The 14,714-nt window shown below is 42.4% G+C and overlaps 1 protein-coding gene across 6 annotated transcripts in view; it reads left to right on the top strand.

Moving 5' to 3' along the window:
* Positions 1 to 622: 622 nt before the first annotated feature.
* ldb1a (LIM domain binding 1a) overlaps positions 623 to 14,714 on the top strand; it is a 19,133-nt gene continuing 5,041 nt past the window's right edge. For 2 of the 6 annotated variants that reach the window (XM_010782395.1, XM_010782393.1), the window contains exons 1-4: positions 3,463 to 3,658; positions 12,837 to 12,939; positions 13,319 to 13,363; positions 13,578 to 13,653. In XM_010782395.1, the coding sequence (XP_010780697.1) occupies positions 3,631 to 3,658; positions 12,837 to 12,939; positions 13,319 to 13,363; positions 13,578 to 13,653 (252 nt within the window). In that variant the 5' untranslated portion in view covers positions 3,463 to 3,630. Of the gene's footprint in view, positions 717 to 3,462; positions 3,659 to 10,366; positions 10,679 to 12,836; positions 12,940 to 13,318; positions 13,364 to 13,577; positions 13,654 to 14,714 lie in introns of those variants that run through there. The other 4 variants (XM_010782394.1, XM_010782397.1, XM_010782398.1 and 1 more) reach the window with 4 other exon arrangements.

Here is a 14,714-nt window from a genome sequence, read left to right as displayed (position 1 = left end):
TCATTATCCCCATCAGGTGGGGAGAGTAAACTGCATGATAAGAATTGTTATTCAGCACAAATGTAATTAATTCCATTACGAGATTCTGGCGGTTACAGTAGGATTAACTTGTGCTTCCTTGGTGCCTGTTCCCCACGTGTCTGAGACACAACTGGCCCAACCAGTCTGCTTTTCATTGTCAGTCCTGTCCTAATGAATCCACTGCTGCTCCTTTCCTCCACAGCTTTTACCCCACTAAACCTTAGGCTGTACTGTACTTCTGTAGGGAAAGCTGAACGACTTATGAGCTGGACTGTGTGTGAGAGAGACGGAGAAAGAGAGGATCACCACCCAACACACTCCTCGAATGCTACCTACAGCTGCTCTGCCGTTGCCATGGATACAGTGCCCTCTCTCCTCTCTCTTGGTGGGTATGGAGGGATGGGGCTGGAGAGGAGAGAGGAAAAGTGCCTCTGACTCCTGCCTCTGCGTCATATTAATACCAGACCAGCCCCCTCTCTTTTTCCCTCCTCCTTCTCTTTCCTTCCTTCCTTCCTTCCTTCCCAGCATCCAATGTGCACACTGCTAGACCCCCTCCCTTCATGTGTGTCTCCTATCTGCATCTGCTCATCACAGTCTCTCTCACTCTCTCTGGCGCAGCTTGGTTACCTCTGCGTGGCTGACCCAGGCGGACTTTTCGGAGCGAGCGTGGGCGCAGAAGAAGGAGGGAGACAAAGGTAAGCGTTGAGATGGAGGTTTGACTGTGAAAAACTGTGCATAAAAGACAAGGAGAGACAAGGAGAGGAAAGGAGGGGTGGGGGTCGCAGAACAACTGCAAGACAAAAGACTGAGAGGTAAGCATGAAAGGCTTGAACTCACCTGAGATAACAAGTATGGCACCTGGAGCTTTTTAAACATTTTGTTGGAAATGTGTGTAAGGTTGTCAGTGCATGCAAGGAAGTGTTTGTCTGCTGTCAGAGGAAAACATACCAAGAGTGTGTTTTAACTCAGTAAGCAAGACAGTGTGTGTGCTGTCTGTCACACAGTGTTACTGAACTGCTGAGGGTTCCCACAGTGTAGAAAACAGAGGGGGGAACTTCATTATTCTCACAGCAGCTTTTTGAGTGATGTGTGGACGTGTTGACAGAGCGGGAATCTCTGTATCTGCAAGAGACGAAGAGTGAGAGGAAGAGAGGGGAGACAGTGCAGCCAGTGGTGAAGTGCTCAGCTTCAAAGCTTAATCGCTCCTGGGAACAGAAGCCATTTTCCCAAAATCACAGACATGCACCGTTCCTTTTCTTCTCTCTCGCTCTTATCTCTGTCTCTTCCAGTGTTGGGGATGTCTCTCTCTAGCTCTCGCATCTGCTGTTGTTCAGAGTTCACCATATTACAGTAGCAGAATCTTCTGTACATGTCAAAGCCTACAAGGCGCACAAGGAACCGAATGGTGACAGAACAGAAGAGAGAGATGAGAGAACTCAGTGAGAGACAGACTTTGTTTAAACAGAAACAAGAAGTGTGTGGGAAGTGGAAATTAAAAGAGATGAGTAGGGAGAAAGAAAAGGAGGCCCGCAGTGTGGTTCATTGTGTCCTGAGAACAGTGTCTGACACCGTGTATGACATTTAACTCTGATGCCTCTGCCAGTACGCTGGTGTTTGGGGAATGCATCTGTCAGCTTACATTTCAGTGGAGACAGTTGTTTGTCTTTTGTTAGTATAATGGTTGTGAGGGAGAGACAACAGAGCTCTGAGGTTTGTTCAACTCTCCTGGGTTTCAACTCTTGTGTATCCTCTTGTTGGAGCCTCTTGGCTTCATGGATATATTAGACCAGTGGTTTAATGTGTTTTCAAAACCCAAACAGATGAAAAGATGAATGACGACTAATTTGGAACATCCATCATTATTTCAACCCATAGTATTTAACAACATTAATTATATAAAAGTAGATATTGTTACAACAAATTGTCGATTTGTAAGAACTTTTTTTGCATTTATACAACCCAATTATTTATTATAAAAGTGATGGATGAACTGAAATTAAAATGGTATAAGAAAAGGTAAAATGCTTAAGTAATGGGTAAAAAGTATTTAGGTAAATACCATACAGTATATACAGTGTTCTGAAAGTACTGGATTAGAGGTTTACATTGAAAGTTTTATCCATTATTTTGTATCTGCTTTCTAAAACATTTTCATGCACTTTCAATTGTGGTTGCAGTTCAACAGTCAATATGTGGAAATAATTCCTAAGAAATCAGATATTCCATTTAGTCCAATGCTACTCTGCAATTTTTACAAGTATCCCCTGAGGTACAAGAACCCTTTTTGTGGGAATCACTTTAATATACTGTCAGCCCTGATGTGTTTTTGCAGTGTAGGCTGAAGTTGTAATTTATTTAAACCTTTTGTATTTTTGATTGAGTCAGGATGACTCAATGACACGGGTCAATCTGTTATCCATCTGACGGGATCATGTACACGAGCAACAAAGACATCCAGCTCATGAGAGTCACTTATGTGCTCGTGTGTTTGTGTAGTCAAGTGTGAGATTTTAAGATTATTGGCTCGGAGAACAGGCAAGCTCGAGCCAAGAGAACTTATGGGATGAACGGAAAGGGAAACCAGAGACGTGGAGGAGGGAAAGGAAATGAAACAAAATCACATCAAGCTGCAGAAAGGTCATGGTAATATCAACTGGCTGAGGAGATTAAATTGCAAGTGAAGTGAAGATTAAAAAGCCAGAAACGAGTATAAAAGAGTCTGCTGGGCAGACAGTTTGCAGCCGAGTGAGACTGTTTACATGCAGCTCCGTGTCAACGAGTGCGTGCACGTCCCACATGCGCTCTCTTCCTGCCTCCCATGGGCTCTCAGTGTCCCTGTGCTCCAGGTGGGCTTTGCATTTTTAATCGATACTGTCTGTAGTGATTAACACCAGTCTTCTCTCAGAAACAGAAAAACAGACGCAAGAAGCGAGAGACGGAGACAGAAAGAGAGATGGAAATCTGTCATACACAAGGGGGAGTGTGTGTGTGAGTGAGTGTGTGCGCATGTGTGTTTGTTTGGCAGTAATGACCCTCTGCCTCTGGGCTCCTACTGAGTATGTTTATCTCCCACAGCAGCAACGGACAAAAATGGACGATGCATCACTGCCACACACACACACACACACACACACACACACACACACACACACACACACACACACACACACACACACACACACACACACACACACACACACACACACACACCTTGTGCATTTTCTCTCTTTCCTCCCTTTTGCTGTAATGACCTCCCCCTTGCATTATCCCTTTCAGAAACACACACAGTGCCTCGCTCCATTCCATATTACTTACTCCTGTCTCACATTATGTAAAAGCTCTGTCTTCCTATATCCCTCCTCTCTCATTTCCCCTCCCACTTGTGTTGCAATATGCCTATTAATGATGCAGCTAGAGCACCACTGCCAACTTCCTGCCTCTGACAGAGGGAGAGGAGTGTAGTTGTGGTGTACATGCCCTGCTTTGTACCACTCCCTCTAATCTCTCCACCCCTCTGTCGTTGTGTTGTTTTCCTCAGTTAGCCCATGCGAGCGGCTTGTGGACTGAGTGCAGCTGTTTCGTTCAGAGCAGAGCCCAACATGTGAGAAGATGTCTGTTGGAGGTTGTGCTTGTCCCGGTGAGTGCCTACAGTTTCTTTCTTTTCTCCCTGTTTCCTGTTCCGTCTCTGTGCTCAGTGGAGCTGTCAGAAAGATGACTTATGTAAAAGTGCTGCAAAGCTGCCTAGGGCCAGCGTCAGGCAGTGTTAGTTTGTGTGTGTGTGTGTGTGTGTGTGTGTGTGTGTGTGTGTGTGTGTGTGTGTGTGTGTGTGTGTGTGTGTGTGTGGACACGTGTAGCTGTGCTCCGCTCTTAACACATGTCCTAACCTAAAACAAGGTTATAGACTGAGGCTACCTCACTTTGAGATTGAGTTGTTCAGCAGACCCTTTCAGTCACGCTAGCTTGCTGTGCTGCAGAAGATCAATGGCTCTTTGAGTTTTGCCACCTACAGACACACTGAGATATCAATAAGTACTTTACTTGCTGGCTCTTTTCACTCCTTTCCTCAGCTTCATCTAGCCACTATAGATCTTCTTCTACATTATTTTTCTCTTATATGTATAAAGTAGTTGGTGAAAATCCCTGCTTACTGTAAAAAAAAAACGTTTTTATACCACAGGACAGAACTGAATGAAGCAGAAGTACTTTCCTCAATTTAAAATGGTTTTAATCGTCTCTCTTGATGAGTGCACACGATTAATGAGGCTTACTTAAAGATTTAACTAAAGAGTTGAATTTGCTTGGAGTTAAGCTGCTGTTTGGATATTAGGCAACTCTTTCTTAATGTGACTTTGCATTCCTGCATATTTCCATTTGTAACGCTGTTGTTACGCTTGGGTTGGCTTTTCCTGAAATCGACATTCTTGAGCTTTAAATAAATCTTACATAAAATGTGTCTTACTGCAACGCTATGGTGTCTAATTGGTAGTCAGTATTTAAACTCTGCACTTATGCTACCGTGTCAGAGTATGAAGAAAGTCAATCTAGTAGTTCTGTCTACACATGTCAGTCTTTGGCAGGCAAAATGTTGTGGCAGTTTTTATCAAGTAGATCTTATAATCTGTTCTCTCCCATCGAGTGTTTGATCCTGTTTGACTTTGGAGCAATTTCTCTTTAACGCTACCACAGTGAGACGGTTGCGTTGTGCACAATGAAAGCCTCAAAGTGCCAGGAGACTGCCTCCGTGCAGCACAAGGGAGCAAGGAACAGATAGAAATTGAATTGTACATCTGCTCATGGGGAACTCAGAGAGGGCAGATTGAATTAGGGTGTCAGTATCATTTTAATGGGGCTACTGTGATTCATTGGTAGTCGCCTATCAGATGGAATAATATCAGTGAGGTCTCGAAGCCTTCATGTTCTCCTGTCAGATTCTTTACTATCTTGTTTCCTCTCTCTGTGCTGTAGTTTTCCAGGAAATCTGCCTCCTTTGCTCTCTCTGTTGACAGACCCAACTCCAGAGCAGAACTTTTAATGACATCCACATGTTTTTCAAGGCTACACAGAGAATGAGGTCGACCCAGAGAGATCTGCCTTCAGCGTTCAAACACACAGGTTTACACATGTAGGCTTGCGTGCACATGGGTAGCAGGCATGTACACTCGCACACACCTTCACGAGGAACCTGCTAGGACAAGTTTAGGCTGCTGGGTCTGTCAGAACAATGACAATGATCAACACCGGTTTGCCTTGCTGTGCACACTGTAAATCATTATACTTGAACGCTGGTTTGTTTACATTCTTGCACTATTGTGGACGGAAGATCCTCCCCATCCTTTGTGTGGGAATCCAACAATTCTCTCTTTCGGCAGCACTTTCTCTTTTGGTCCTGTATGTCTTTGTTTTGTTATTGGGTCAAATCACTAAAGAACAGAGGAATCAGAACGGAGCATATTTGCATGTAGCAGAATGTGAGTCATGATTAAAAACAGGCTTCTCCTGTCTGTCATTGACAACCCTGTGGTATCCTGCTGTTGTTGTGACTTTGCTGTGAATCAGCCTTTTTAAGGCTTTGTTCCCCGCATGAAGGAGATCCGTCCTAACACAGTGGAGCCAATCACATCCTTTGTTCAGACTAAATTGTAAAAATAGATTGCCTGTGAGTCGAAGATACCCCTCTCTCCCTCCCTTCCCTTCTCGCATGCACTCAAGCACGCGCTCCCCTCTGCTCACCACTCTCTCCATCTCTCCCCCATCTCACTCTTACCCCTCCCTCTTATTTCTGCCTTCCTCATCTCACTCTCGCCCCCTCTTCCTTGTACCCCCCCTTTCTCTCTCTGTCACTCCTTCAGTGCCTTTTGCAGTAACAGTGGTGTTACCTCATGCAGAAAGTCACATGGCTCCTGATTGGAGAAAAGTGACTTTAAGCAGAACCAAGATGGCAGCCAAACGGCCAGGGTTTTTTTGATTACCGTTTCACAACAACACAACTGCCACAGCTTTATCTCGCTGCACTGAAAACCTTTTTACCTTCCTCAATTCTTCACTTCTTTTTTCCTAGTCCCCTCCTCTCTCTACCCTAGTGAGTCCCTCAGATCTTGTTTGCTAGATCAAAATGGCTGTGTGCAGAGGCAGAGAGAAAGAAGGAATGCGTGGGAGACAGAGATGCTGGGGAGTCAGAGAGATGAGGGGGGGGGGTTGTAGAGTGGAGACGTGCTGTAGTGATGTCACATCTGCTGCAGGCCGACAGGATGGCAGAGGAAAGCTGGCATGTGCCACATGGAGGGGGAGGATGGGGGGAAGACAAAATGTGAAGGAAAGAAAAAATGATTATCTGTCAAAGCACACCTTTATTTGTGGGAGAAGCCGCAGAGTCTTTATAACATGAAAGCAGGTTTGGTACTGAGGTACAGTAGAAGGTTACAGTAACATTGCTCAGATTGAAACAGAGCTGTGTTCTGGAAACAAAAGGTGTGAGGAGGACAGCCGCAGAGTACATTGAAAGCGTTCTGCTTTATCCCTATGCCACCTACGTGTGTGCAAATACAACTGTTTACAAGGTATACAAAGTATAGAAAACTAAAAGATTTAAGCAGCTTGTTTTAGCTGGTGTCAAAGATGAATTGTGCAATCAAGTATAAGAATATAAAGACAATCATTGACAGTTTTTTCAAGGAATTCCTGCCATAAATAAGAAAAGAGTACTTCTGACTTCAATCAGACGAGTATTTCCCTAAACTGAAAATCAGGCAAGAACCAAGACTTGAATAATGATGTCAGAAAGGGGAGTTGGTCCATTTTCTTGGAAATAGTGACTGAATCATCATGCTTATTTAATTTCAGAGATGTAACATTAGAATAAGTATTCATGGCTTCATGTTGTAAATTAGATTAAGTGTCCAACTTCCAGTAAATGCAGGTGCTGTGTCATAGTGGTTTAATTATTCAGAATCTGTGTCATAGTCCAAGATTAGTCTCTTAATAATATAACGCTGCAGTCAGTCTCTCTGTTGTCCAGTTCAAGATCAGAAATGAATGACTCATGCAGTATCATAAGAATAAAAGTGTAAGTCCTGTTTTTGTGGTGGATTTTCTTTTTCTATAACACATTATAGAAGGGACTTTGGTTAATTATGACTCTTTTTTTTAGGATACCTCGTTTAATTCCGTGGATGTTGGCACAACAGGACAAACCATATAAATGACCAAACCTACAGTTTACACTGCAGCAGATCCAGTTTGTCAACAACAGGCTAATTCTGATTCAGACCAGTGACCCCTGTCATTGCAAAGTGTCCATAACACCAACATTCACACACTCCCTTTCATTTGTAATCCATCAACCTTCTTTATCTGGAACACATGCTGTTTGGCTTCCTCCTGTCAGCCCACAGCAGCATCCTCTGGGCGCAGTCTGTGTTAGTGCTGTCTGCTGCCGTGTTTCTATCACTACCAGTCAGGTGTCACAACGGTTTCCTTGACAGGTTTCTGCTTCGTCTTGAAGAGCAGCAACTGGAGTCTTAACATGCTGTTCACCAGCGCTCTCTTCAGTTTTCCTCACTACTGATTCACTCTCACTGTCAAAAGTGTGCACATTATACACACATCATAGTAGTACTTGAAATATGCTTTCAAGGCATGTTAACATTACATATGTCTGACTTGTTCACAGCTCACAACAGTTTTTTTTCAGTCAATCAGTTTATTTTTAAATGTTATAGGTTGTCTTCTAAAAAAATAATATAATAACTTTCTTACGTACACTCACAAACAGGGATTTAGTAAGATGTTGTGTCTGTGGTTAAAACTGCCCTGCATTGTGGCAGGCGTTATAATATATTGAAGGTTTGCGTGCTGTTATGGAAAACTGTTGCTGAAAAAAAACAATACACATTATTCACTTACTAGGTACTATTTTCTACCTTTTCTAGCTGTCTTCCATTATAACCTCTTCAGTGTTTCCCACAGATCTGAAATATACTTCTGGTGTTAGCTGAGAACGGGGACTTTATGTTTCCCACACATAAAGTGTATGTGTGGGAAACCCTGCACTTTATTTAGGGACATTTTCGTAAATTCCATACTATTTTCCATGTATGGCCAAAGATGTAGCTACTAGTGTACCCTCACTCATTTCAGATACATTCTTAGTCATTTTGTTCTGGAACAGGGCTTGCACTGAATGTATTTCTGTGTTAATGCTATGCAGTCCAACTTCTGCATAAAACAGTATGTGTAAAGTGGTCTTAGAAGCTAAGGATCTATAAATACAAGAAATCGTGTGTAGTACAAGACCAGTTTTCCGGGGACTAAAATAGAACTGAGTTCTTGTGCATATGACTGCTATTTAATGTTATCACTACCTGCCGGTGCTACTTACCTGGTACTCGGTGTGTATGTGTGCATATAGTGTATGTGTGACTCTAACTAAATACAGATGAAATAGGATGCCGTCTTTCTTCAGATGGCCCACTCTTAAAATAAAAGCATTATTGTGCATGTTATTGGTTGTTATAATCATGGAATAGGCAGATAAAGATATAGCTACATGATAGAAAACGTATAGTTTATTTTATTAGAAGCTCCAGGTTATTCGTCAATAGTTTACAGCATAAACTGCTGGATAAAGTTCATTGTCTTATACTGTTGTATTCTGAAGCATGGGGATGTTTTCAGCGTTTACCAGCAGAGGGAGATGCTGTTCTGTCACATCTCTTCTTGTGTCAGTCCATCAACACTGAACACAGGCAGACTGGGGAATCATTGTTTTCAACAAGAGATCCAAGATCTGGGCGTGTTACAACAAAAGGCTTTAGCCTATCTTCTATATTCCCTTTGTAGCTGTTTAATTCTTAGTTTTCTGTCAGAACTTAAAGACAACTCACTGGATTTAATCACAGTTCATTTATCTAGAAAGCGTTTACCAACCAGAGTTGTACAGATGATGTAGCCTACCATTTTCATTTGTATGGCACTCTCCTGTCAATCTATTGCTGCACTTCTCTCATCTGCTCTCCCTGCTTACATAATTCGACAAACCTACTGCAGCTCAAGTGAAAGCCTCAACAAATTGAGCTTTAAATGCACTTTGTGACCACAAAAGGTTTTCTGGGCTTCAAATATATTGCTTGTAAACATGAGAGTGGGTATTGATTAAAAGTGAGGCTGCAGATTATACCCTTACATAATCTGAGGCTCAGGACTGCGGTCTGAAGGATTTGAGTCATCTGCTAAGGCTGACAATTTTCATAAGCCTTCACAAATTTGGCTCGAATTAAACAGCCTTTTTAAGTAACTAGTCTTTTTCTAACATTTGCTGAACAGTGTAGACACAGCATCTGAATCACACGTTTTTCTTTATAGTTACGCTCAGGATGCAATGTAGAGTACTGGACAAAGGTGCTTGTCAAAATAGTTCCAGCAGCCCTAGCAACATTTTCTTTTAAATAATCGATTACCCAATTATATAATATGTTTAGGTGTCAATAACCCTGCCATACAATGGTTGTATTAATGCACCAGGACAGAACAATATTAAAACAATTACTGCAAAGTTTCACAGCAAATAGACCTGAAAGTCTTTGGTCTGTGGTTGAATGCAGACATCAACTGTTTATTTTTTAAATGTAACCTTAGTATTTTTTTTATAAGGAACTGTGCTTAGATGAACTAATGGTCTACTTATACTATTCAAACCCACCAGACTTCTAAGTTCAAGTGATACGATAATACTTTATTGCTCAGATCAAGTCTGACATTTGATTTGCATCACAGCAGCTCATGTGTAACATCAACATAGACAAATGACACAAGGCATGAAAAACAAACAACAAACATTTAACATAACATCACAATCACTGAGAGAAAACATTTTCAAAGACCCTTTAGCATGCATTTGATCTGGGATTTTGCTCTGTTACTGTGAGGATTGACTGATGCACAACAAAGGAGTGCTTCAATCTGACTTTATTGAATCGCAACAATAATAATGTTATAGCCTACTTTAATTTAGTAGAATGGTGATTTAATAAAAAACATTAGGCATATTGACATAGTCAACATTTTGTAGCTTTGAAAACAGAGTTGGTACAAGCTGATACAGAATATAAATTAGTTTGTCCATACGAAATACGTGTGTGTTAAGGGGCAAAATGTGGGCTGATAATTGATCCTCTCAACGGGGACCCATCTTGTTCCACTCGGGGTTCCTCTTTTGCCCCTACAGTTCCAGGACAAGACAAATTGGGATCCCTGCTGGCCGTGGAGCGAGGCCCGTGTTTGTCCGGTCTGTGTGATGGGATGGGCGGGGGAGCCCGAAGGAGGCGGGGCCTTTGTTTTTTTCGTGTCTCGGCTGGCAGGAACAAAGGGTCCTGTAGTAGTAGTAGATAGGTAGCACCGTCCCCCAAACAAATGCCATTTAAAACATACAGTCGGGCATTGAAATTTGACAGGAACCAGGGCAAGTATCGGAGTTTTTTCTTCTTCTTTTCTCCGTCGCTTGCCGTCCTGTTTGGGACGTAGGATTGATCGTTCCATTACCAACGGTCGGAGCTGGAGCTTTGACTGTCCAGCCGCTCCGGCTAGCAGAGAGGCTAGCTGTCGAGAAACACCGAGCGGAGGTGTTGAGCAACTCCGCCTTTCGGTGGACCTTTCTCTGCAGGTAACTCAAACTTACAGTCACATTACTTTGGCAGCTCTGTTGTTTCAACATAAATGCAGAGACCACTAGTGAAGAAGCACAGGAAATTATAATTGCACGGCGCTAATAACGGGAGTTTAGCATCTAGCTAGGTAATAGCTTAGCAATGGCATCGGTCCTCGGTAAATGAATGCGGCCCTGCAGATCAATTTACGCCTTGTCCCGAAAGTGAATACTGCCTTATTTTTTTAAATATCTATTGTGCAGGTCCACATACATAACAAAACATAAACACCAATAAGCATCTCAATGGTGTTGGCCGTATTGATACATTGCTTTGGATCTTTTATTGGCTGAGGGCCAGCCTCTGGATGCAGCTCTATTGTTTGCAATGAACAGTTTGGGCGGACTAAACTGCATCAAAGTCACACTATTTCGAGTTCCCCATTTGTTAGATGGGTTATGCATCATGATCTTAATTCTTAGTCGGCTTCTTCTAAAAGATGCTGACTGGCTGGAGTCATCCATCTCAATTTGTACCCAACGTCAGGTTGCTTTCCTGGTCGTTTCTTTCTGGCCCGTGGCATTATGTATGCATCTGTTAGTCTGAGTGCTGTAATCCGCAGATGGTTTTTATACAGGTTTGATGCTGGAGCCTGGACAGCTTTTTAGAGTGCTTGTTGGTTGGTATTCAAGGTGACAGTGAACTGTGTGTCAGCATTTTGTAGAATTTCTGTTTCTGAATGTGTAGGCATGTTATTCTGGAGAAAATAAGAATCCTGCTCTTATTTGTTGCCTTCTGGTTTTTGCATTGCCTTTTTAGATTAAACAAAGACTGCTTATTTGTGTTTGAGTCTTGTCTGCATCTAAGGCTGTTGTTGGGTTCTTCTGAGCAGGTCCACCCACATAGTAATGGGAGGAGAAGTTGACCTGCTGTGACTCTTTCTGGAGTAAGGGGGTGAAGGGTTAGACAGAGCGAATGAAGGTGTTTTATTTGTTTCAGCAATAGAGACTGGACAGACAGATCAGAGTTCACCCAGACATACTTGACCCCAATTCATCCCTTTCTCCCTCGATTTGTCGTTCATCTTTCAAAAACATCATCATTTGTAGTCTCTGTCTGTGGCGTATCCATTAGGTTAACACAAATGTTGTAGTAAGCCTAAACGATACAGCACAGTTGGGTGTGATGCGGCGCTCGAGCGGCCTACAATGAGTGCCCCCCTGCTGGTTTTAATTTGGTACACTTACTATTTTAGACGCCCTGGTGACAGTGACTGAGAATTGTGCCTGAATTGGGAAAGTAACAAACTAACACCGTGCGGCCTTCAGGTTTCTATGGGGATTGGTAATACTGGATTTACATGCAATAATCAACATTTCCAAAGGGGAAACATTGCCCATATCTGTTTATCTCCTTTGAATGCATCATCACCACACATATTCATTTCCTTTGGGTCCCTTTACACATTTCTGTTTCGATGCTAACAAGTAGTAAAGCCAAAGGGTAGTTGTGATGGGCAAGTCAGTTTTTCGAAAGGTTATTTTTCTCAACATCCCAGTCCACAACTATCAGCTGGAGTATCCCACATCTTTAGGCGGAACTAATTAGATCCAGCCACTGCCTGTGTGAGGTCTCCTTGAGAAAAGACGTTTAGAATAGATGTTTTTCTCATAGCGCTGATTGTCTGAGCATTAATGCCTTATCTGGACAGACATGGGTTAACAACTGCTGGGATATGAGTGGGGGATGGGTAAATAAGGCAACTAGAGGGGGAGACGCACACAACACAGGCGCATGGTTCGATTACATGGGGCTGAATGCACAGAGGAGGGTTCCCTATAATGAGCACGGAGAACATGCCAGACAATCTCCTCTGATGTGTCCCCCATTTCACTGATTGTTTTCTCAGGCTGGCTAATAAATATTGCTGTTTTTCCTCTCCCTGTGATGATTTGTTTTCTTGTCCATTTACTAAATGGAAGATGCATTAGATAATGAAAGCAGCAGGAAATTGTTTTGGCAGCTTGCTTTTTATTTGAGTAAATCTCCACAAAATCATCCAGCATTAGATTACTTAGATGATGCTGTGATTTGAACGAGCTAAGTCCAAAGCAATCTAAATCTCCTCTAAATCTCTGTTCTTTTTCCCCTCCTCTGCTGCGTGCTTCTCTGCAGGCTGTTCGTCAAAGTCATTCAAGCTGTACTCTCCTAAGGAGCCCCCCAACGGCGGCAGCTTTCCCCCCTTCCACCCAGGAGCTATGCTGGACAGAGATGTGGGGTAGGTCTGGGCTATACTGTCAAATGCAATATAGGTTAAAGCAGGGTATTAATCCTGATGTCTTCCTTTCTACAACTTGTAATATGTTAGTCATTTGTTGACATAGAGTTTACTGAAGAATACGTGTACTGTGTATATGTATGTTTTTTATTTTATTTTGTTTTGCATATTCAAATTGCACTGTTTCATCACCCAAACTTTGAACGTGATATTGAATTGAAATCAAATGAGAGATACTGAACATGTTAACCCTTTTTTAATACCTTCCTGATTAATGATTATGTGGATGTGTATTTAAAATCAACTAGCCGTGAACAATTAAAACACACATCCTGTCTCGAAGCAAATGGTTGCTGATTTAGTTTTGTATTCCTCTTAGGCCTACACCCATGTACCCCCCATCATACATGGAGCCTGGAATGGGGTGAGTGCTTAACTTTAGCTTGTAGCTGTCTTAACTCAGAATGTATTCTTTCAGTCTTTATAATCTCTACTCTCTATTCATTTTATAACACATAAACATTCAATTCACCTGCTGTTAAATGAAGCTTGAGACCGCCTGTGTCATTTGTTTATGCTACATGTGTTAAAAATCACAAAACTGCAGAGTGATTAAACCCCCCTTCTTTCTGTTTCAGGAGACCCACACCGTACGGGAACCAGACAGATTACCGGATATATGAGCTGAACAAAAGGCTACAGAATTGGACTGAGGTTAGAGTCACTTCATCATCCGCATAGAGAGTAACAAGAACTCAACACCAAACAAAAACACAGCACCAGTGTTTCATTTTCAGGCTTCTTGTGATTACTATCTGTAGTGCTACATTCTGCAGCTCACTGTGGCCGTGTTTTCAGATGTCCCGTCCCCAGCTGCTGTTTGTGTGTAGCTAACCATGCTAGGGATTTATGGGAAATGAAGCCCGAGAATGCACTGACTTAATTTACATTCAGGCTCTAATAGGATTATCTGATCAACCTGGCTAAAATGTAATTGGAGTGCCAACTGTTTATATGCCTGAGCTCGCTACTGAGTAGCCGTTATGAGCCACCCTTTTTATATGACTGTCAGTGTGCACACTATTAGAAATGCATTCACAATGACTTCTGTACATTGGGGGAATTTAAACACACTTTAGTTTTATGTCCAACAAAACAAACATGATGTCTGAAGCCCAGCATGCTTTATTTAGGAAGTTCAACTCTCAGCTTTTTTGCATGTCTTCACTGCACCAGCAATATTTACTCATCTTTAAGAGCACCTGTGTCTGTATTAGAGAAAGTTCAACTATGCAGGAATAGTTGAATGGTTATTTAAATGGTAGATTAGAGGAAACAAGAATTTCTGCTTCTTCTTTTGAGTGGTTTCATATCAATTTCATCAACTTCAAAAACCTACTGCTCAATTACAAAGCCCTACATAACCTGCCCCCCCCCCTTATCTGGCTAACCTTCTTCAGCAGTAAACCCCCTCTCGCTCCCTCCGCTCCTCCTCTGCTGGTCTGCTAACCGTCCCTACGCCTCGTCACCATGGGTGCTCGGGCCTTTAGCTGCACTGCTCCCAGACTCTGGAGCTCCCTCCCCCCGCACATCCGACAGTCAGACACAATCACCATATTCAAATCCCAATTAAAAACCCACTTGTTCAAATCTGCCTACTCACTGTAGTGCTCCCCATTATATGTTTCATTTGTGTCCACTTGACTGTCTCCTCCATGATTTCCTGTTTGTGTTTTTATCATGTTCTGTTGCCTATTAGCGTTTCCTTTTTAACA

The sequence above is a fragment of the Notothenia coriiceps genome, unplaced genomic scaffold (assembly GCF_000735185.1).
Source record: "Notothenia coriiceps isolate Sejong01 unplaced genomic scaffold, NC01 NC01_scaffold00024667, whole genome shotgun sequence".
Taxonomy (NCBI): Eukaryota; Metazoa; Chordata; class Actinopteri; order Perciformes; family Nototheniidae; genus Notothenia; species Notothenia coriiceps.
Note: the sequence above shows the minus strand (reverse complement) of the source record. Positions and strands in the feature narration are given on the sequence as shown.